The following is a 24,752-nucleotide window of genomic DNA, read 5'->3' on the forward strand; positions in this document are numbered from 1 at the left end:
AATAACCCTAGTGTGTGCATGTAGGACAGTCTAGATGGGCCAAGTAATTCTAATATTCTGTCAATTACTATTTTCTTTATGTTTTGGCTCCTTTTTACATGCTCCAGCTGGCTTTATATGCAATGTTTATTAGTTTATTATGTTATAGAGAGATAGCTTGTCCCTGAATACTGGGATTCCCTGGGATACTGGTTGAATATTAAAATTTAAAAAAAGCATGAGTCACTCTTTATGCTTCTAAATGTTAAATTGTGCCCAGAGCCTGTGTTCGCTGTCTGCTTATAGCCGCCTCCTACCCGACTGCTGTCTTTTGCAGCTGATTTCCTGAAAGCGCATCCCGCGCTTCCGGTACCCTTTCAGCGTGACCCAGATGTCCCAACCCGGGTTGGGACCATTTACACCGCCCACTACCCAGGTCCTACCAGTGTTCCAAGTGTAGGCAGCACTTGCTTTTATCATTAAGGACTGGGAAGAATCTTCAACTCTGCTTACTGCCCTCCCCCCCCCCCCCATTTCAACTGGTACTCTCCTGGAAGCTCTCCCTTTCATTGCCACCCTCCGGATCCCCATCTTCATTCCCAATTTCTACCTGGGAGTTTATAACCCGCACCCTGTGGATATCCAATACCGCATCATCGTGAGGACCCTTCATTTAAGAAGGTTTAAAGATCTTCCTCCAGCGAGAAAATTAACCACAGCAACTATCCTTGGGATCAGCGCAACTTAGTGAGGACCCCAACCTTGGGAATCAGATCATCCTCCAGCGTCTCCCCAATACCATCCAGGACGGCAACTTGCCAACCACCAATTCGGTAGTGCACTACCCGGAGAGCAACAAAACCAACCCCCCCCCTTATTCCAAGGGATACCGAGGCAGCTACGCAGAGACATAAGTATTGTCTTCCTTGTTCTTTATTATATTTATATGTTTTTTGTCATTGACATTTATGTTATTGTTTTTTTACAAATTGGTTGTTTTTTAATATTTTATATATATATTAAAATTGTGATATCCAATTGATCCATTTAGCGCTCCACCTTTTTTTTTTTTTTCCCCACTACCAGTGTTCCACACTGGTCAGGATTCCCATGAAAAATGGACCCGGGTTGGCCCCTTTTACACTGCCACCGACCCAGGTCAAAGAGGCAAAAAACATTGCTCTTTATCCAGATAACATATAAAGTAATTATACATATATAGTGCTCTTTGACAAATGATTGCTCTACAGCAGTGCTCCTCAACCCGTGGCCCGCTGAGCTGGTCTCGGTGCCCACCTGCCATGCACGGGTGCCGGATGGGTTCCCGACAGTCGGGATCCTAACAGGCATTTACCAGACGTCGGGATCTCGACGGCCACCTGCTATTTTCCCCCGTGGGGGTCCACGACCCCAATAGAGGGAGAATAGGGGGCTCGCGTATCCCTAATAGGTGCCTGCATCGTGGCGAGCCCGCAAGGGGCTTAGTTGTGCTCACCATGCTGTCTGGGTCCGGCCAGTCGGGATCCCGACGTCGGGCTAAGGACTGTCGGACCCCTATACCACACCCCCATGCACAGCATATATGCACACCTAGAGCTGCAGCTGCAAGCCTGGACAGGACTGCTTGCAGGCAGATTCTCTACGGGGCGCTGTGCTGACTATCTATGAGGGCTATGCTGACATGATGGGAGAGTTGTGACGTCTATGGGGGCTGTGCTAAATAGCACAGTATAGCTTAGTGGCCCTTGGGCTTTGTTGAATTTTAGAGGTTGAAGTCCCCTGCTCTACAGCAAGTATTTTTCTTTAGCGAATTCAGAGGTCAACAAACTGACAATATATTTGTTGTTGGCACATATACAAATGTTGCCTTTTCAGTGACCAGCACTTTAATCCTGAGATATATTTATCTGTTTATACACAATCAGAGGCAGCGTAAAAAAGTCCCCCTTATCCACTAACTTAACCATTTGCTCACAAACCTCTAAATTAACCAACATGGGCCTTACAGTTGTGGAAGCACACATCCAAGCATTCACTTTTAGCAATTCCTAATTGCAAACCTGGGCGGTACATGCTGCAATGTGTAGTTCCACATAAGTGGTAGAGCCGCATGATGAACACCCAAGAATTAAGACACTTTTTTGGGGATGTAGCAGGAAGAGAGGATAGAAAATGTTGTAAGAGGTTCAAAACACGTAGTTAGTCATATTTATATAAACCTGTAAAGCTCTGGTTAGATATCCTATCATGAGGGAGGAATTATTTTTCCATTGCTTAAGACATGAATAATATGCAGAGCATAAGCATTCAAAGTTCTCTTATGTGTGACCTAAATGACTTCTTCCCTACTGTTCCTCATTGCTGCGAGGAATAGAAGATAACTTACTCATTTTTATTTGAATCGTCCAATAGCAACATTTCTACCACGTATACCACATTACAGTTGTAACCTTTGGATGAGTATATCATTTAGTCATGCCGTAGCTTGCTAAAGCTATCACGCAGAACATTTTTTCCCTAACTATTTCTTGGAATCCTGCCCACTAACCGACCACATCTTTTCCACAGCTGCAATAGAACTTACATCCTACCAATTATGGATAAAAGGAGAAACATCTGAGGAGAATACAAAAAACTCAGACAGTATTTGAATTTTTCAAAAACAGAAGCTTCCTATTGCAGCTCACGTCACAAGGGAGGGATCTATAGGAACATGAACATTTTCACTGCAAGGACAAAGCAAGTACTTTAGTCAAGTCCTTTATGCTCATACTAAAATATTTAACACAATTAATATTGCCAACATTCATATTTAATATGAAAACCAGATTTTAAAGTAAAAAAGAACAAGCAAGCAAAATGATTGGTTCACAATTATCCCAAATTAAAATCTCAATAGGAAATGAAGTGGTACTGCACATTTAACACTGAAGCTACTGTATTAGGGATCATCCAAGAGTAGTAGTTGTAGGTATAGCCAGAATCACTTCAGACTCATAAATCTTGACCAAAACCAGGTTAAATGTTAATAACCAGAGTCTCCTTTAAAGTGTTACATCTTTATTTTTATATAGACTGAATTTAAAAACCCATGCTTGAGATATAAGAATAAGTACAAAGATCCTATTGCCAGCAAAACAGTTGTTTTCACCAGTGCAATAAACCTGCACATGTGCACTTGGGGAGGAATGTTACAGGGTGTGAGAATCAGAAAGCGAGAGACTAAGGGGGAAATTTACTAAAGGAAATTTGTAAAAAATAGGTGTATTTGTATTTAGAAATACACTTATTTTTGACATTTATTATCCCGAAAATACGGCAATTCGTATTCGTATTGATGTGCTATCAATACGAATACGAATTGCCGTATTTTCGGGATAGTAAATGTCAAAAATAAGTGTATTTCTAAATACAAATACACCTATTTTTTACAAATTTCCTTTAGTAAATTTCCCCCTAAATGTTTGCCGCTTTAAAACAATGGGAAAACTCAAACTGACATTTTTTTGCAGTGTAAATGATTGCCGCTTTAAAAAAAAAGAGAAGAGAAAAATAGATAAATAGACCATTATTCAAATAGTGATAGCCAAGCAGCTAATGAATCCAACACATGCACTCAACAGGGGCAACTCAATTTGTTTCTACCACCTGCAGCAGTGTTGCATACCCGACGGCATATATTCAATTGTTGCCATACGATTTCTGTTTGCAGCCTGGCCACTTTGCACAGCTAAATATGTTCTATTTGAGGGAGATCAGCGCGAAGAACAAACAAAAATCATCCTGTATAGATGACTGAAAAGGCGCAATCAAATGCACAGAAACAATCAAATTGCTGCTTATGGATCAGAGCAGCAGACATAATTGTAAGTCACATTGAAGCGGTGTACACACGGGGGCGATATATTGCTCAGTGTCTCCTTTTCATCACCGACCAGAGATGGTCACTGATGAAAGGGAACCTCTGCTGGGGAAGCCGCAGAGGGAATCAGCGATCATAAGGGGGCTAAAAACGGGAGCGCGCACCCGGCGATTTATAACCGGTGCACACTCCAATCGCTGGCGATATGGTCGCTCAGCAACCATATTGCCAGTGATAAATGCCCGTGTGTATGCACCTTTGTTGCACATTCGCCAGCCAGAATAAACATACCTCCCAACACGAGGGACACAATGCTCTATTCCTGGACTTCCCTCTTTATGTATGATTGCCATCACCTGTGGTGAAACACCTCTCTTATCAATTAACCTGTTCAACACAGGTGATTGCAATCATAGAGAGGGAAGTCCAGAAGCAGAGCATTCTGTCCCTCCTGGAATGGGTCATGTCCCATGAGGGTCTGTCCCTCATGGCTACAGCTCACTACCGGCAATCTGAATACGAATGCCTAATCCAGACTCCCCTGCAGCCTAACCTAACCTATTCCCCATACTTGCCTACCTGACCCTCTCCATGAGGGAGAAAATGTTCTCTTCTTGGACTTTCCTGTATGATTGCCATCACCTGTGGGGAACTAGCTAATTGATAAGAAAAGTGTTTCAGCACTGGTGATGGCAATCATACATTCCCAGGGAAGTCCAGGAGCTGAGCATTTTCTCCCTCATGGAGAGGGTCAGATAGGCAAGTATGCCCTTCCCTAGAGCCTAAACTTACCTCCGTTGACACCCACATACTTATGTTCAGGATGCTGGCAGTGTGCTAACCAACACCTCAGTTCTATGTGAAATGTAACTAATTGATCATGCTGTTCTCAGATAACATAGGGCACAGAGAGCGAAACTTAAGGCCCATAATTACTAGAAGATCATCTTTCCAATCTGGCTGGTTGGAATGAAAATCTATAAATTTTTGGGAACAAATGACAATTGACTAATTGCTCTTAACAACCAGCCAGTTTGGAAAAATTATCTTCTAGTGTGTATGAGGCTTAGGCTGTTTTAGCAGGACGTTGCGCCCTGCCCGATAAATGGCAAAAGGCGCCCTGTCCCTGTAGCAGCTCCCCGCTAGAAGAGCCTGATGCCTTTCCCTGCCGGTGTGCACGGTGAAGCCCAGCGCAGCCATAGATGGCGATGCCCGGCGCTTCCCCGGCAGCTCAGTGTCTTTGGCAGGGGCAGGTCAGCCCCCTTTTATGACTGCAGTGGCCTGGCCCGCCCCTTTTTGTGAAGTCACAGCCCAGGCATGCCCCTTTCATGACTTTGACGGCCCTGGACCACCCACAACAGTGACATTGGAGGGCCTGGTCCGCCCCTCTTATGCTGCCACCGTGAAGCAGCGTCCTGCCCGCTACAGTTCCTAGAAGGAACACTACACTAGTCTGACTTGTACTAAGGACAAATCGGACCAGTTCGCCCTTGAGAGCCTCCCGGCAACTCCCTGGGAGGCTCGCTTATGAGTTGGCACTTGATGTGCCAAATTAAATGCAATAATGCAAATATCCCCGGGGAGCTTAATGTTCAGCACATCCGACCCGTTGGGCACAGGACCGCGCATTCGGGTCAGAGGGGATGTCAAACACATCTGATTTGGGCTGATTCAGTATCAGACAAGTGAATGGGCACCTTTAAGGAAAGATTCCATTAGCAGCTGGGTTAAATTACTGTACCAGTTCAATTACTGCTCTTAGAAAGCCCAGTGGGTTAATTTAATGCAGATTTTTCTTCACCTCAGGATGGTATGAACAGAAAATTGCTTGAAATGTACCGTTTCTTACTGCAATTAATCTGAAATATATGCCTCATTGCCATGCAGATAACCGCAGGATAGAATAGGTTATTGCACATAATCAACTGCTAAAAGGCCACAGTAATGGGGCCTATGCACTGGGCGATTCCAGGGCATTTCCTAAGCTATCTAGATCGCTTAGAAAATGACCTTGCATCGCTCAGTGTGTTGGGGCATAGCGATGCGCATGTCGCTTATAGCCCAGCAATTGATATTGAGCATGCTGGATAAATCTAGAAATATTTCTGGGCAGGGCCGTGTTCTCACCGGAGAACACTGGCCCTGAAAGACTGCTCAGCACACATCACCACAAATCTCCCTGTATGTAGGCCCCGTTAAATTGTATAATATATTGTTACTGCAAGTCCTATGGTATAAGCACATATAATGTTGGATATGTTATTCCAACCATACACACCTCTCCTATACTGCTTTCAACCCCTTTTTGTAAACTTTTCATAAAACGGGTCAAAAGCCAGTTAAACCCCTTTCACATTGCATGTTGTAACCAGTATATTACTGTTTCAATACCGTTTTTGTACCTTTCACATTCAACCCGTTTCACCCATAAAAAAAGGCTTCTATTCAATAAAACTCTATTGTGCAATTCCGGCTTGTGGGCGGTGACAACATGCAGGGAGACAACCAATGACCCTCGTGCAGATTATCATGTGTAGTTCAAAACGGTTCTGGGCCATTCAGATTGCAGGAAAAATGGCTCAGAACCGTGTGGGATCCTACTTCTGAAACGTTTTGAAATACCGTATTCTCTAACCGGTAAATTGACTGGGGACCTTTCACATTGCAGCTGGTACCGTTTTAAAATGCTAAAAAAACGTCAATATACCCGCTTACAGCTGCGATGTGAAAGGGGTACTATTCACTTGTGATGGCTTTTATGCTGCCAATACATGGGAAGATTTAGTCACCCTTTCATATGGAAAATTGATCATATGTTGAACAGTCATGTCACAGTCAACTGCCACCTGTCCTAGAGTGATGGAAGCAGGGACATCAGGCATTTATAAATAAAGATTACCATCTGGGATGCTGGGGACACTTCCGCTTTGTTTATTAAATGCATCCAAGTCATTACATTAAATTTGCAGTATGAAAAAATTATTAAATATTCAAAATATAGCTTTTGATAGAGTATAATGGTGGCCATACACTAGACAAGCTTTCATCCAACTAGCAATTTGCTCACAAACCCAGGAAAAAACATTCAATCAAATAGTTTAAACTAAACAGATTCATCTACAGGATATTGTCTGAACAACCTGGTCCCCTTACAGATTTTGCAAGCAAATTACTGAATTTCAAATTATATTTGTTCCCCTCCAGTACCAGATTTATATTCCATCCAACCAACTAGTTGTAGGAAATATGGCCTAGTACAGTGGTAGCCAACTCCAGTCCTCGAGAGCTACCAACAGTTAACGTTTTCCAGGTCTCCTCACAGAGTCACAAGTGAAGTATATCGCACTACCTGTGGATCATTCAAAATGTGTTAGTCAGTAATGAGTGCACCTGTGTACCTGCAATGTGAGCTGGAAAATGTGAACTGTTGGTAGCTCTTGAGGACTGGAGTTGGCTACCCCTGGCCTAGTATATGCCCAGCATAAGAATTATCTTGCAATCTTAGGTAATTTGACCTTAAGTGGTGTACACGCAGGCTAATGCTGGGTACACACCAGAACGATTTGGCCTCAACTCCAATACAATGTCGACCGATTGTATGTAAGTTTGGCATGTTTTAGATAAGATTCCAATTTTGCAGATATTACCTAATGCAGTCAGGATTTGAAAACTATCCCTTCCACTGGGTACAGATTGTGAGCAGATCATGCGCTCCAACAGATCGTGTAACCATCGTATGATCGTCTCACGATCGTTCTTTTGTGTACCCTACATTAATGTACTAAGCAATTTGACCATGTGTGATTTGTCCATAAGCCAAATACACGGACATACGGCTAGTCAAAATTTCCTTGCCTGCACTGTCTTCATCGCCGGGACTTTTGCCTAACCTTCTAGCCAATTTTTACTATCTAGTCATCACCTGGCCAAACCACACCGCGTGTACAAGGCTTTACAGTACAAACTGTTAGCAATGGATCTACTAGTGACCAGACACTGAACCAGGAGCAATGCTAGTCAGGATTTTCACATTCCCCAAAAAGACTAGATCTAGTATTAAAAAAAAAAAAAAAAAAAAAAGGGGTGGTAATAGAATAGCACACAGTGGGACAACTACCCCTGATCACTGGCCTAGGGTTAAATGGAGTGAAGAAGTGCCTGCAATTGAGACCAAAAAATATTTTTTTATCTCCGCACTCAGCAGAGCAGTCACCAACAAGGGTCTCCAGATAACATGCAACCAAGAGTCCGGCCCAAAAGATAACCACCAATATGGTCTGACAAAAATCAACACACTAAACTTTATTACCCAGAAATCCTTACCATGGGATTATTCCCATAGGTAAATAGAGGGGCTGCACCAAGTTGATTATCCTAACCCAGGCATGTCCAAACTATGGCCCTCCAGCTGTTGTGAAACTACAAGTCCCATCATGCCTGGCCACAGTTTTGCTATTAGGGAATGCTAAAACTATGGCAATGCATGCTGGGATGTGTAGTTTCTCAACGGCTGGATGGCCACAGTTTGAACATGCTTGTGGACCTAACCCATGGACTAGTCAGATAGGGGGCATATCTTATAAGTGGAAACGTGGGACACAATTACTATTATAGTAATTCAATATTTTCCACCATTGTAGCAAGACAAATTGGGCATACAAATGTTTGGGGTGTGGTATAGGGGTCCGGCAGTTGGGATCCCGACAGTCATTATCCCGAGAGCCGGACCCAGACAGCATGGTGAGCGCAACTAAACCCCTTGCGGGTTCGCTACGTGAGCCACCTATTCTCCTTCTATGGGGGTCGTGGACCCCCACGAGGGAAAATAGCGTGTGGCCATCGGGAACCCGGCTGACGGTGTTTTGACAGTCGGGATCCCGACTGGCACCCTATGTTTGCAGGTATGGGTAAACACCGGAATGGAGCCTGTCCGGTGCTCCATTCATGTCATTCTGGAGCTTGAAGTGTACGGTCCAGGGGTGCATTGCCTGGGATGTCCCATCCAGTGCTGTGAGTGTGACACCGGTCAGCAGCAGGGAGAGGAGCAGGGGGAGAATAAAGCCTCCATGCATGGTCCGGTGATGTAATAAAAACCGGAACGGTCTGGACAATATGAAAAGGCTGTAATATGACCCATACCCCATGTCCCTGGTGAAAGCTATCACAGGGCCCCCTGGACTGGACGCCAACCGGACCGGAAATTACAAGCTCCGGAATAGAGTTTGATAGTCCAGACAGGCATTCCAGGGTTTGTTCCAGTTTTCACTTAGTCCAGCTATCACAGGCATTCCCCCAGACCTGGCACTACAAGCTCCAGAACGCAGTTTGATGTTTGGTACCGGGTTTTACTTAGTCCCACAGGAGCTGCTCATGTGACCCCGCCAGCAGAGTCTCTGAGAGAGACGAGATCACACAAGGTGCCGTCACTGTGCTATTCAGGGCGCGGTAGGAGGAGAGGCTGTAGGGATCATAACAGCCGTAGCGCCACCAGGGTGTCTGCCCGCACACAGGCTCCGGTCAGAGCACATGAACCTTGACCCCCAATGCGGGGTAAGATGCTGCTGCAGCAGCAGCACGGCGGTGTTAAGAGCCGCAGAGCAGCCGCCTACACTACACTCACCTCTGTAAAGGGATCCATGTCGCTCTGTGTCCGCGGTCACTACGGTGCGATGCCCGTCAGCCTCTGTGTGTTCCTGTCAGGCTGCGTACACTCAGTCACTACACAAAACGGCTGCACAATTTTGAATTTCACCCGCCGTGCCGTCCTCACCGGTCACATGACTCGGGTGGGTCTCTGGGAGCGGCGACGCGATTCTCTGATTGGCCGGCTGTGAAAGTTAGGACAGCTTCCGCTCTAGCACCGTCACGGAGTGGGGCGTGGTGTATAATCAGTCGCCTGATCCAGTGTGTGCTCTATGCTTTATGTGCAGTATGTGTAGAGCTGGCTCCCTCTGACCCGGAGGAGACAGTCAGCAGCACAGGCAAGCGCCGAGATGTGGCAGCAGCGCAGGGAAAGGCCGCTCCATGCACACCGCCGCCTAGTGGCTGCATGATGTCATGCTCACTTACCCTTAAGGGCCCCCGAGTATATGATCAGTATTTCATGTGGTTTTAATATGCAAGAGAGATATACAAAGAAGGAAGCTATGACACCTGCAGGGTGTCACATTTACTGTTGGTGAGGGTTTTACTATTTTTGTTAAGCAGCTAATAACGGAAGGATTGTGGTGACACATTATTTTGAGGGACTCTTGTCAATTAATGCCTGATGATTAACTAACACCTTCTCTTTTGCGTTTTTGCGTTTCTGTCATTCTGTTTCTTGATATAACTGCTTCGACTTGCCATCTGGCACAAGTCCATTCTGACCTCATTTTTTTCTTTATTTCTGCGTTCAGTCTGGTTCTATATTTTCTTATTCTTTAAAACATTGAATTTTAACCCTTGGAATGACACTGAAATGAATTCACTCAACACCAAAGTATAGAGAAATGCTTTACTTGAAGAATAATAAAGGATAATAAAGAATAACTTGATTACATATGTTGCAAAGGCCAAAGCAAACTTAACACACTAAAGATATAAACCTACTATACTAATTTAAATTGATAAAAACCTTAACTCAATATCAGAAGACCAGGGACAGAATCAGCCAGTACCTCAGGGATAATTACCTGCACCTCCGGCTCCAATCACGCGGCCCCTGAACTGCTTCCTCAAATTCCTTAACCACTCCCCCTTTATGCCCAATATTTATACTTTATTCAGCTCAGTTATTTCATTATTCATATGGCCTAAAATGTGATTGGAGCAGTCAGTATTGAATTAATGATATTATAATTAGTCACGTCATTTCAGACTGGTAACTAGGAAGAGAAATATCGAGGTCTCGTTGACCTGGAGGCCTTGGGGTCTACGCATGCGTACCCCGTTATCTAGTTTGTTCCCATTTCTAGACAAAACTGTGCAGACTGGCTGTCTGCCCTTGTCCTCTGTTACATCAATAAGGCATTCTTAAACCCAGAAATCCAAAACAATATCTCATAAGAAATTACTTATTTCAGCCGTATTCTGATCCCACACGCCATCTTGTAACGATATATGCAAGTCATGCCTAACAAAATGGTCGCAGTGTCTGACATATTATCACTGTTTAGCGCAAAGGGAAGGCCTCATACGCAGTGAATAGTACATTGTGCAACAGGCAAAAGTCATCTGCAGCAATAATAGCAGCAGTCAGGAAAACAGAATATGATAAAAGCATAGATTTATTGATTCGTTGATTTCGGTATTATCAGTCCATCCTCAGAACTTTTTTCATATCTCCGAAGAAAGTTCGTATCTCTCGTATTGTGCATCGTATGTCTCTTTCTTAATACATCGGAAAACCTTCTTGAAGCATTTCACTAGTATATAGAAAATCAATAATATTATCATGGCAAAAAAGATTAAACTTCCCAACGTATGCATGATGTTGACCAACCAATCTCCCACCCATGCAAACCAAGTATTAGGATTTAACCAAGTTAACCAACTGTCGGGAATCACACCATCGCGCTTATTTCGCTCAGCGAATTCATTTTTAACCTGAGTAATTTCATTTAGCTTTCCTTCAATTACTTCTTCAGCATCAGAAGAATTGGTAATGTATGTACAGCATTTTAACCCATATATTGTTTGCAGTGTAACACAATATCCTGAGGTTGCGGCGGTAAGGTAATCCAGAATCATTCTATTTTGCATTATCTCAGTTCTTATAAATTTTAACTCTCTCCCCACAAATCTAAAGGTACTATCATATATGTCAGTGATATTATTTATGAGGTCTCCCAACTCCTGTATCATTCTCTGATTTGCTGTTATCCCCCATGTACCAAATGTGATTATATTTCCAAATCCCAGGCCAATCTTATAACCTTGGGATAATGTGAAAAGGTGTTTATACTTCTCATGTACTACTTGTATCTCCCGCTTTACCATGTTCATTCTTTTTGGAATTAAACCCTTCATGTATGTTTCCTTCAAATCCTCATGTTGTATTACCACTGCATCAGGTAGTATTGTACCTATAAAACATATCCCAAAATAATTAATTGGTAACCATCGGTAAGCTCTAAGTCCACAAATGTAATACAACCCTTGTGGTAGTGTCCAGGGCTTATTAGACAATATACTTGAGAAAGCGTCATAAGGAACATTACAATGATTACCTCTTTTATCTCCATTCTCACCTAGCTCACCACACCTTGTCGCATTAAATTTACATGTCTTGTTGTAACCCAAAATTCCTGCATTCATTATGCATTTCACCAGTTCCTGCACACATTGTTCTTTATAAGGTTTTGTGTATTTAATGATTTCAAAAATAGCTTTTCCCCAATCCAGTTTATTTTTAAAGGGTCCTTCCTCTAAGATGGTGCTACACACACTGGTTCCCAAATAGGTACCTTCAGATCTTGAGTCCCATACAGTCTTATTAATACAGGTAATATTTTCTTGACCATACCTTTGGTATTTTGTTAGTTTTAAACCTGGAGAGTCAGTATTAACATAGAGTTCACTTGTGTGAGTACCACATAGAGAGAGAAGTGTTGTTTGATTTGGCTGTAGGGGAATAGCCATTAACCCAACATTGCTGGAGTGATATGGTAGATGACTGCACACCCAACAATTAGTTAACCTTATCGTTTTCCCTATCAACCCATGATAAGTGTCTAGAGAAGAAATGTCAGTTTGCATAGATGTGTTATTTCTGCACCATTGTATACACATTTTCTCAGGATTAAGACCACAATATTCACATATACATTTTGAAGTTGATGGCAAACCTCCACACCTTTTCAATGTGATGGCTCTCTTTTTCCGATTATTTTTACTCAGTTTAACATTTGGGCCATTACCAATTTTCACCTTTGCCTTTTTACCATCCTCTGATTCGTACTTATACCGGGATACCTTAATAGTCAAATATGTGCGTGTGTCTGTGGATACTGTTGATAAACCACTTACGGGTACGGGATCCACTATAACTCTAGCAATACCTTGGTGATAACTCTCCACACCATCTTTGCCAGCCACTGTCTCCTGGTCGCCCCTTTTCACTGTTGGAAACAAAAAGTTGGACAAAAACAAAAAACAAATGGCCAGGATAAGCTTTGGCATGTTGTTGCTCCTTAGAATCCTTCCTTTATTTTGTCCACAACCCGCAGGGACACCCCTAGGAATGCCCCCCGATTCCGTGAACTTCTTCTCGGTCGGAACTGAGGTGGCTTGGAATAAGCCCATCATCGAACAGGTTTATTAGGTTCAAGTCTGTATCACCGTATTTATCTTCTCCAGCGTCTTTACGGTCAGCTGACTTCACCACCAGGTCGGAAACCTTCTTGCAGTGAGATGTGTGAATCCAAGTGTCCTTTTCAGCCACTCTCAGGGACGTTGAGGTCGTTAGCAGAACCTGGAATGGACCTTGCCACCGATCTACGAGACAACCAGAACGCAAGAAATTTCTCACCATCACATAGTCTCCAGGTTTTACTTCATGGCAAGGCCCCTCTGGCAGTCCCTTCATCAGCTGTCCTTGCTTCCCTTGCAGAGTCTTGAGGTGCTGTGAGAATTTTATAACATAGTCTGTAGTTAGGTCATGGGAGAGTGACAAGTCAATTGCTGGACTTATAACAAGATTAGGCAGTTTTCCAAACAGTATTTCATAAGGAGACAGGTTAAGTGGCCGCTTTGGAGTGGTGCGAATGCTGTACAAAACCAAAGGTAACGCTTCAAGCCAATTCATGGAGGTCTCCGCCCCCACCTTAGACAATTTGTTCTTCAAAACCATATTAGTTCTCTCAATACGACCTGAAGCTTGGGGACGATACGGCCCATGGAGCTTACTTTCTATCCCCATATATTGGCACATTGCCTGGAAAACCTTCCCTGTGAAATGTGTACCTCTATCACTCTCAATAACACATGGGATACCATATCTGGACACAAATTCCTGTACCAATTTCTTTGCTGTAAACGATGCTGTACAGGATACAGCTGCATAAGCTTCTGGCCATCCAGAAAACATATCTATTACCGTAAGGACGTACTGAAAATTTCTCACTTTAGGCATATGAATGAAATCAATTTGCAACCTTTGGAATGGACCAGTGGTAGGAGGAATGTGAGATGGTTCTGTAGGAATAGTCTTTCCTGGGTTCACTCTCATACAGATGAGGCAGGTTTGGGCCTTCTTTTCTGCATAAGATGAAAATCCAGGTGCACACCAGTAGTTCCCAATCACGCGACACATGCCCTCTCTCCCCACATGGGTCATCCCATGGGCAGCCTCTACTAATGCCGGTAGAAGGGATTTGGGAGCCACTGGTCTGCCCTTGCCATCTCTCCATAGGCCATCAGCCTCTTGTTTACATCCCTTCATAATCCAAATGGCACGTTCCTGTTTAGTGCATGATTCCTGATGATCTATTAACTTCTGGTGATCAATAGTCTGAAAAATATTCAATTGTACATTGGTGTGATTCACGACAGCTGCCCTTTTGGCGGCCTCATCCGCCCTTCTGTTACCGAGTGATACAGGATCACTCTGAGAAGTGTGAGCTTGACACTTAACAACTGCTACCTTTTCAGGGAGTTGTACAGCCTCAATGAGCTCTTTTACCTGCTGGGCATGCGATATTGGGGTACCCGACGCGGTTAGGTACCCGCGTATCGCCCACAGCATTGCAAAATCGTGCACAACTCCATGCGCGTATCTGGAGTCGGTATATATGTTAACCGCCTGATCCTTAGCCAGGTGACAAGCCCTGGTAAGAGCTACCAGTTCTGCCACCTGTGCAGAGTGAGGAGGGCCCAATGGGCCAGCCTCCAGGATCTCCGTATCCGTCACTACTGCGTATCCCGTACACAGTAGTCCTGAGTCTCCCTGTCGGTGACAGCTTCCATCTGTGTAGAGGGTAAGATCTACCTCACTCAGTGGTGTGTCAGAGATATCAGGTCTGATGGAGAAATTTTGCTGTAAATATTTCTCACAATCATGTTCTAAATCCTGCCTCTCGTCCATCCTCTGGGACTCCTGGGTCCCACCAGGTAGCAGAGTAGCAGGATTTAGCGTACCACACCTGACTATGGTCAGGTTAGGTGGCGCCAGGAGCAAAAGTTCCCAGCGAGTGAAGCGTGCACTGGAAACATGTCTTGTCTGTGAGGAATTCAGTAGGAAAGCAACCGCATGAGGAACACATAATGTCAGTGGGTGTTGTAGTACAATGTCCTCTACTTTCTGCACTAAGGCCGCGGCAGCCGCCACAGCTCTTAAGCATGTCGGTAATGCAGCTGCCACTTGGTCCAGTGTGCAGCTGTAATACCCAATCGGTCTATGTGAATCCCCATGTATCTGTGTTAAAACTCCCAAGGCAGCCGCCTGTTGTTCATTACAAAACAGATAAAAAATGTTGTCATAGTCTGGTAAACCAAGTGCTGGTGCTTCTGTCAGTGCCTTTTTTAGAGTCTCAAAGGAGGCAATGGTGTCATCAGTATGTTGTACTTTGTCAGGAAGATTCTGTGAGACCAGAGACTGAAGTGGAAAAGCCATAATAGTAAATCCTGGGATCCACTGTCTGCAGTACCCACACAATCCTAAAAATGCTCTCACCTGTTTTTGGTTGCAGGGAAGCGGATGTTTAAGAATGAGGGCAACCCTTTCTGGTGTAAGATGTCGCTTACCCTGTGTGAGGCAATGGCCCAAGTAGGTTACCTTGGGGCGGCATGGCTGCAGTTTCGACTTTGAAACCCTGTGTCCTGTGTCAGAGAGGTACAGCAGCAGTAGGAAAGTGTCAGTAATAGAGTCCTGCAACGAGTTTGAGCACAACAACAGATCATCAACATACTGAATCAATACTGAACCACACTGTGGTAAGTAACCTTCCAAGCAATCGTGCAATGCCTGGGAGAAAATGTTTGGACTGTCAATGAACCCCTGGCTTAATCGGGTCCACGTATATTGGACTCCTCTGTAAGTAAATGCGAAAAGGTATTGACTATCTGCATGTACAGGAATGGAAAAAAATGCAGAACACAAATCGGTGACTGTGAAATGTGAAGCATGTGACGGGATTTGTATCAAAATGGTAACCGGATTAGGCACTACCGGGAACTGAGATTGCACTATCTTGTTAACTGCGCGCAAATCCTGACATAAGCGGTAATCACGGCCATTGGCCTTGAAAACCGGGAAAAGTGGCGTGTTACATGGACTATGTGTGCGGACTAGTATGCCTTGCTGCAAGAATCTTTGAATGATTGGAAAAATACCAATTTCGGCCTCTGGTTTCAGTGGGTACTGTGGAATACGTGGAAGTTTTGCACCTGGTTTAATTTCAATATGCACTGGGTTTACCTGTTGCATTAGCCCAACCTCCTGCATGTCAGTGGTCCAGAGATGCTCAGGAACCCGTGACAACATCTGCGTTATTTCTTCAGGAAACTGTGAAACACTCTCAAACAATAAATGGTTAGGCAAATGCAAGGTATCCAGAACACATTGAACCTCCTCCTGAACTTTATGGGGCATATCAAGGTAAATACCATCCGGAGTGCAATAAATCACACAGTTCATTTTCATGAGCAAATCACGTCCCAAAAGATTGACTGGGGCCTGTTCTGCCAAAATGAAAGCATGGTCACACGTTAATGGCCCTACTGTGGTTGTAACAGGTTGAGTTATGGGATAATCTTTTGATTGTCCCGTCACCCCCATTGCAGAGATAGTGTTGTGTGACAATGGCAATGAGCATGATTCATTTATTAGTGATTTGGCCGCCCCGGTGTCAATTAAAAATCTGTAATTTTGATCCTGTATGGTGAGGTTTACAAAAGGTTCTTGCGCTGACTGTACAGAAGAAAAATTCATGACACTGGTATGGCCTTCCTTTCAATAAGGAGGAAAAGAGTCTCCCCTGGGCTGGAAAGACATGGCCTGTGGGTTAAAAGTACCTCTACCTCTGGGGGCTGTGGGTCTAACTCCATAGGGATTGGCATTATACTCAAAGCGTGGGTTCCAATTTGTGCCCTGGTATGGGTATTGTTGTCCCATTGTAGGACCCTGTCCTCGATTAATCACCGGACAGTGTCTTCTAAAGTGTCCACTTTTACCACAATTGTAGCATGTTGCTGTTGAGGGATATCTAAATCCATACTGTGTGTGCGGGGGCCTAGAATCCCAACCATAAGCTTTTTGTAATTGGCGTCTGTCCTCAACTGATGTATAAGGGTTGGTGTTAAAAACCCCTCTCCCCTCTCTTCTTTTTAAGTCATTTATCTGTAAATTTAACAGTTTGGTTTTCTGTGCCTCCTTCTGTCTAACGGTATTAGCATCATGTAAAACCGCCCGCTCAGTAATCATAGCTGGGGTCTCTGCCCTCCAGGTGGGGGTCTCTGTTTGCAATCTAGATTTAACTGAATCAACTAGCCCCTCCACCAGGACACTGACTACCAAGGCTCTGTGAGCGTCTTTAGTGTCAATATCTTCTATCCCAGTGTATGTTCTCATCTCAGTCAGTGCCCTGTGACAGTAATCTCTCACAGATTCCTGAGGTCCTTGTTTAATGGTAAACAATTTCTGCCAATCGACTCTAGGAGGAAAAAGAGTCATTAAAGCATTACAAATACTTGTGATTACAGTAAGGTTAGTTGTATTAGCTTCACGATTATCAGTAGAAATCCCCATTGTAACCCAGGCAGCAGTGGTGTCAATAGTGTCCGGCAATGCAGCTCCTAGCAGTGACCTCCAATCCTTATTTGTGGGTTCAAGTGAATAACCCAGAGTCTTAATGAACTGACAACATCCTGTCAGATCCTTACGTGGGTCTGGAAAATCAGTGATCATGGAACGCAACTCATTACGTGACCACGGGGCATCAATAACCACCTTGCGGTCTGGATTTCCCCCTTCTCCTGGCAGAATCATGCTCCTTAAGGGCATTAACAATGATTCTGCTGAGGTACCTGCAGTTTGGGATTTACTCTTTTTAGGAGATTTACTTTTTTTTTCAGTTTTTTTCTCTTTAGTAGTAACCCTCTTTTCCTTAACATATTTTTTTACTTTAGAATCGGGCACATCAGATAACACAAGAGTCTCCTCAGGTAACTCCTCAGTCTCTGATTCTGATTCAGATGTAACACTCCCAGACTCACTAGTAGAAGGTCCACTAGTGTATGCTAGTAATGCAATAGCTGTAAGCTCAGGCATTTCATCAGCCTCCTCATCATCATCAGAAACAATAGACTTCACTGCACATGCCTGAGACACAACAGGATAAAATGACAGTACAGGTTTTCTTTGTTTCAGAGCTAATGAAGAATAAGTTGTAACAGAAGGGGTTAAAATCTGGGAAATAGGAACAGCTTTAGATGAGACAGCTCTATGCCCAGAGGGTGGCAAAGGAGGAGCTGGAGGTGGTGACAGAGGTGATGACAGAGGTAAAGGAGGAGCTGAAGGTGGTGACAGAGGTGATGTCAGAGGTGATGACAGAGGTAAAGGAGGAGCTGGAGGTGGTGACAGAGGTGGAGCCAGAGGTGCACCCTGGGTTGGCTGATTACTGTCCCGTGCTGTAACTTTCCATAATTCCGCCTCTCGTTGCCAAGCGGATAAACACTGTAATTGTTTGATTTTTTTCTTTTCTTTAGAAAAGATTATTTTGGATTTAAGATGTTCTAACACAGATTGTTTAAATGTGCCTGTCATGGGAAATGGATGTGTGGATTCCTCAGTTATTTTATACCAATTAGGAACAAACTTCACACTGTCTTCACCAAACTTATCAGACATAACATCAAATGCACTTTTTTCCCCTGAATCACGAAATAAATTAATCTCCTTATCCATTTCCTCATTCCAATTCCTTCCCAGTCTTTTCTTAAATGACCTGGACAATGGTGTAGCTCTCAGCCCATTATCCGCACTCATTATTGAAAGACTTGTAACCTATCTTCTGCTTTAAAAAAACAAAAACAAAACCAAAATTTTTTTTTTCCAACTTCTCAATTCCAATGGTGCTATCACTGTATTATCCCTTAAGCTAGACTAAATCCTTGAAATTACTAGCACCTTTCTTCCTCATTCACCGAACAGACTCAACTCTCCAGTGAAATCTTACAATCCTTTCAAACAAATGCTGGTTAGTGGGATATACTATCTCAAAACAATTCCTTCACACCTATCACCAGATCTTTCGCCAAGATAAGAACCTTTATTAAAGACTCATTGCATCACACGCCAATTCCAACAGTGGAACTTTTCACACCTGCTCACACAAGTCACGTACTCAAAACATTCTGGGATCCCATACAAATGCTTAAAAAGGTGTTACTTCTTTCAAGGAAAAAAATCAAAAATAAAATAACAACGTCTTGTCAAATGAAAACCCTTCCCAAAAAAAACTAACCGTGCGTTATGTGTCATTCACTGTTACCACACCAGCGCCTTCCACATCCTGTCATTCCTTGTTACCAGTCTTGTGGGTACTTACTGTCCTTCTATGTTACCAGTTATTACGTGTCCCTCCCTTTATTCTCTTCCCGTATATTCTACCTGTGAATCTCGCTACCGGTCAGCACTCTCACAGAAAAAAATCAACTTAGCAAATCAAAAACCAAATTATATGCAATATGTCAATCTGTTACCATATTTGCATCAAAGCAATCAGTACGCGTTTATATTGCTATATGTCCTGGTTATCTAGCTAACTGTGGCCACAGTATTAACCCCTTAAGATACTTTATCAATTTATTACCCCTTTTTTTTTTTCAAAACAACCTTGAAAATAACAAAGAAAATGAAATGAACTATCAATCAAAAAAAAAAAAAAAAAAATTGAATAAAAATAAAAAATAAAAAGCCCACAGCAGAAAAAATCGGCTACTAATTAATCTCTCCAAACCCTGCTAAATTGCAAAACCTGTAATAAAGCTTATTCTGATGTTATTAGGCTAAGCAATCTCCAATCAACCTTATTTACTCAGTTTGAAACAAATTTAGAGACATTTCACTATCATCCAAGGTTCCTTGAATTAATACATCAGCGCACACTTCTTCAAATTCTGAAATGAACAAGTCAAGTCTGTAGACACTAAAAAATATCTCCACAAACCGATCCACACTAATCAAACCATCTGCCAAATCCAATACAGCAAAATACAAACAATTAAAACACATTGAAACACAAATACTCTGAAATACGCTGAAATACTCCAGCCGGAGTTTCCAACAGGGAAGGTGAAATTATGCACCCCAGCTCCCGGTGATCGGCCGCCGTCCAAGCCGTCCAATCCACAAGAAACGGTACTGCACAAATCTCCTCCCTTATCACAGAATACAGTGTAAAAACTATCAATAATAGTAAACTACTTATTAAAACTTAAAAAAAAAAAAAAAAATACAAATGAGTAAATCTAAAAGTTGAAACTTAAAAAAACTAAAAATTTATTATAACTCAAAAAAATTAACAACTATTTTATGCATTTAAATATTTATTTGGAAGAAGAAAAAAACAAATCTTTTAATTAGCTCAGGGAGAAACTGTTATAATTCTCTTCAGCTTTTCTTCAAGTTTGTTATCAGCTATGACTGAACTCTGGGAACAAGTGAACAAGATTATCTCACTGTGCCCGCTGCCAAGACAGAGCTGACAGGCTGGAAGGGAGGGGTCAAATTTTAACTCTCCCGGCTCACAAACTTGAAGAAAGAAAAAACGTCAGCATCACCTTTTTTTTTATAGCTAAACATTCCAAGGGTAAAAAACCACTTCTTTTCTTTTTCAAGTGATTTGGTTTACCACCCCATTACGGACATCGAGAGATAGATGAGATTTTTTTTTTTTTTTTTAATTTATTTATTATATATATATTTTTTCCAATCACTTGTGCAACTCAAATTCTCTCAATCACCGTCAAGGGTGATAGCACCGCTATCATTGATCTCGCTGGGGCACTCCAACTGTTAAAACATTGAATTTTAACCCTTGGAATGACACTGAAATGAATTCACTCAACACCAAAGTATAGAGAAATGCTTTACTTGAAGAATAATAAAGGATAATAAAGAATAACTTGATTACATATGTTGCAAAGGCCAAAGCAAACTTAACACACTAAAGATATAAACCTACTATACTAATTTAAATTGATAAAAACCTTAACTCAATATCAGAAGACCAGGGACAGAATCAGCCAGTACCTCAGGGAAAATTACCTGCACCTCCGGCTCCAATCACGCGGCCCCTGAACTGCTTCCTCAAATTCCTTAACCACTCCCCCTTTATGCCCAATATTTATACTTTATTCAGCTCAGTTATTTCATTATTCATATGGCCTAAAATGTGATTGGAGCAGTCAGTATTGAATTAATGATATTATAATTAGTCACGTCATTTCAGACTGGTAACTAGGAAGAGAAATATCGAGGTCTCGTTGACCTGGAGGCCTTGGGGTCTACGCATGCGTACCCCGTTATCTAGTTTGTTCCCATTTCTAGACAAAACTGTGCAGACTGGCTGTCTGCCCTTGTCCTCTGTTACATCAATAAGGCATTCTTAAACCCAGAAATCCAAAACAATATCTCATAAGAAATTACTTATTTCAGCCGTATTCTGATCCCACACGCCATCTTGTAACGATATATGCAAGTCATGCCTAACAAAATGGTCGCAGTGTCTGACATATTATCACTGTTTAGCGCAAAGGGAAGGCCTCATACGCAGTGAATAGTACATTGTGCAACAGGCAAAAGTCATCTGCAGCAATAATAGCAGCAGTCAGGAAAACAGAATATGATAAAAGCATAGATTTATTGATTCGTTGATTTCGGTATTATCAAGGTGTAATAGCTTCCTTTGTATTTCTCTTGCATATTGTCCAATTGGAATAAGAATGCTAACTTGTAATAATATTTAACGGGGATATATGTTAATGTAACACCTGTAACATAAACTGTTACGTCGGTTACGTTAAGCATGTTACATAGGTTAGATTACAGAACTGCCAAAGGATATAAATTGTGAACAAATGGAAAAGGAATTTTTAATCCTATCTGGTAAATATCATGCATTTACTCATCTTTATAACCAAAATATGGAAAAAACAATACCAAAAAACATAACACATGTAACACTTATTATGTGCCACATGTAACTTTCACTAACATAAAACCACATGAAATAATGATTATCAACATATAGTTTCTGACAGTACATGTCCTCAACTTGTGTTTTATACTACAATCCAAGTTTCTTACCCTTGTTTTCAGAAAACGGCAATAGATAATCAGTGGTCACAATCGGGGGTCTGCCTGATAACCATTACTGAAATAAGACAGAATGGCAGCATGTCATGTGACAAACTGTTACCAATCAATTTTTTTTTAAATACTATAGACTGACCGGTGCACTGGGAAATTCATATTTAGAATATCCAAACTTTTTTTTTCATGACCGATGTCCAATTTTTGTTGGAATTGCCCACTTCTTTAATTGTTATTGGGGAGCAAGTATTACATTCTTGTGGGATCTGGGGCAGGATACTAATATTCCAGAAGGAGGTCTTAGCTGTAATATTTATAGGGTACTTCTGTGTACACGTCATATAATGATCTAAATATTTCCACTATTTGTGCATTATTATTTGTTTTAGTTCCATCTTGTCTAGACGTATTCAGTATGAAATCCCAGCGGTCGGGATCCCAGCGTTCAAAATGCCGGAATCCCGACAAGGGGGGGGGACGTGGATCGCCCCCCCCTTGCGGGCTCGCCACGCAGCGGGCCCGGTGCCTCGCTACGCTTGGCACGCTAAGTTATTCTCCCTCCAGGGGTGTCGTGGACACCCACGGAGGGAGAAAGTGTCGGGATTCTGAACGCCGGGATCCCGACCGCCGGGATTTTAACTGCATCCCGTCTAGACAAGTGTGGAATTATTTTTGCTGAATACGTGCTTCTAAGAAGATTTGATAGAATTCTTCCTGACCTATTTCCTAATTTATGAAGCCTATAATCTTTTTGGAATGTAAATCAATCTCCTATTGAATGTAAGATATTCTTAAACTGTTTTGCTAGGAAGAAATCTAATTTTTGTACTTTTGGTTATTCTTAAACCTTTGAAAGGTGTCCATAAGTCCCTGTTGGGCATATATATATATATATATATATTCCCTTATCCAAAATGCTCGGGACCAGGAGAATTTTGGATAACGGATTATTCCGTATTTCGGAATATTTTAATATTTCAATGATGTTTTTTGAAGTATCTTGCATTTATGCTGTATAAACACATAAAATACACACATATATATTTTATTACCACATAAAATACACACAAATATATTTTATTTGTTCAAAAAACAAGGTTTCAAAACATGAAACAAAATTTGTGTACTATCTTAGATACTGAATTTGAATGGCAAGCAATCATTTTCTTGTACATATATAGTGCCAGTTACATGTCATGTCCTCAGTAGTGCTGTTACATATGTCCCCAGTGAGTTTTAATAAAAAAATTTCTTCACTTTCTGGAATGTATGATTTTCGGAATAATTCGGATAACGGATATTCGGATACGGGATACTCGACCTGTATCTCTTAATCTGTGCCTCATAGGCAATAACTGATCCTCTTATGACAGCCTTCGCTGCTTGCCAGAAATTTTGGGGGTCCTCTATGGCCTGCTGTTTATTTACTTTTATAGTCTTCCCAGAAGGATTTAAATGTTTCCCTAAACCTGCTTGATTTGGCTAGCTGAGTTGGAAATATCCATTGTCTGTAAGTCACTCTCCTGTCTTAGGACCACTTTTGCCCAGACCAATGCATGATCCGAAACAACAATGGGCTAAATTTCTGTTGATATAATTCTCGAAAATAAAGATTCATTATATAATAAGTAATCGATTCTAATTATACTTTTGAATGGCACGTATATTCCTTTTCAACACCGTGGGCCCCTGGGAAACTGCCCATTGTGCCCAATGGGAAAAACTGTACTGTATATATTACTGGCATAGAAGTACCATTGGTGGGCAATAATGCCAGTAATATATACATTGCTGGCCTGTTGCCAGCAATGTATATATTACTGGCATATAAGTAACATTGGTGGGCAGTGATGCCAATAATATATATATATTGCTGGCCTGTGCCAGCAATGTATATATTACTGGCTAATTAATAATCATTGGTGCCCAGTGGTGCCAGTAATATATACATATATGATTTGCCCCATCTCTGCGCCCTCTCAATAACTAAATCTGAGCAACTTGTTTGGATATTTAACAGTTCTGGTAGAATGTTACGTAAAAAATGATTGTGAAGTGCCTTTAGAGACTCAGGTAGACCTATCATTCTAATGGTGTGTACACATGGTGAGATTCCCTTGCTATTTAACTTCAGATTCGATTGCTATGCAATCTTTGCTAACTGTATTATTTACATACAATTCATGCAATCTACATTCGATTTGCACTATTGTCATTGCTGCCCTTGCTATCTGGGTATTGATTTGTGCTGTCCCGGGAGTGCGCATCGGGGATCTCAAGGTAAAAAACCTGAGCAATCTGCAAGCGATTTTGACTATATAGCATTTATAGCATTCTTCTAGACCTGTTATAAATCTCGTCCAATTTTAACCATATCTGTTGTGCTTTTGGCATTTTGGTTTTTTAAAAGGGTAGTGTCCTGGAACATTTACTTTTTGTTATGTCTCTTGGACACGGTCAGAAATCTGTTTTTATCTGGCCTTTTTTTTTCTTCTAAGGCCTATTTCATGACCTCAGCCTTGGTCTGTAGTAGGAGCTCTATAGTTTTGTTTAATAGCTTGTATCATTGCTTGGTAGTCATCACCTCCCCCCCGCATTGAGGGGGGTAGTACACCC

The 24,752-nt window shown here is 42.1% G+C and overlaps 2 protein-coding genes across 8 annotated transcripts in view; one reads left to right on the forward strand and one right to left on the reverse strand.

Annotated features, from left to right (window-relative positions):
- Positions 1 to 9,760, reverse strand: part of ANLN (anillin, actin binding protein) — a 54,361-nt gene extending 44,601 nt beyond the window's left edge. Inside the window, exon 1 of one of the 3 annotated variants that reach the window (XM_083188488.1) lies at positions 9,462 to 9,760. In XM_083188488.1, the coding sequence (XP_083044614.1) occupies positions 9,462 to 9,479 (18 nt within the window). In that variant the 5' untranslated portion in view covers positions 9,480 to 9,760. The remainder of the gene's footprint in view (positions 1 to 9,461) is intronic. The other 2 variants (XM_083188485.1, XM_083188486.1) reach the window with 2 other exon arrangements.
- An 11,012-nt stretch (positions 9,761 to 20,772) lies between these two features.
- Positions 20,773 to 24,752, forward strand: part of LOC146080820 (uncharacterized) — a 62,629-nt gene continuing 58,649 nt past the window's right edge. Inside the window, exon 1 of one of the 5 annotated variants that reach the window (XM_083188490.1) lies at positions 20,773 to 21,929. The gene's annotated coding sequence lies outside the window, so the exon portion shown is untranslated. The remainder of the gene's footprint in view (positions 21,930 to 24,752) is intronic. The other 4 variants (XM_083188491.1, XM_083188489.1, XR_014474999.1 and 1 more) reach the window with 4 other exon arrangements.

Source organism: Crinia signifera, chromosome 5, assembly GCF_055691185.1.
Source record: "Crinia signifera chromosome 5, ASM5569118v1, whole genome shotgun sequence".
Lineage (NCBI taxonomy): Eukaryota > Metazoa > Chordata > Amphibia > Anura > Myobatrachidae > Crinia > Crinia signifera.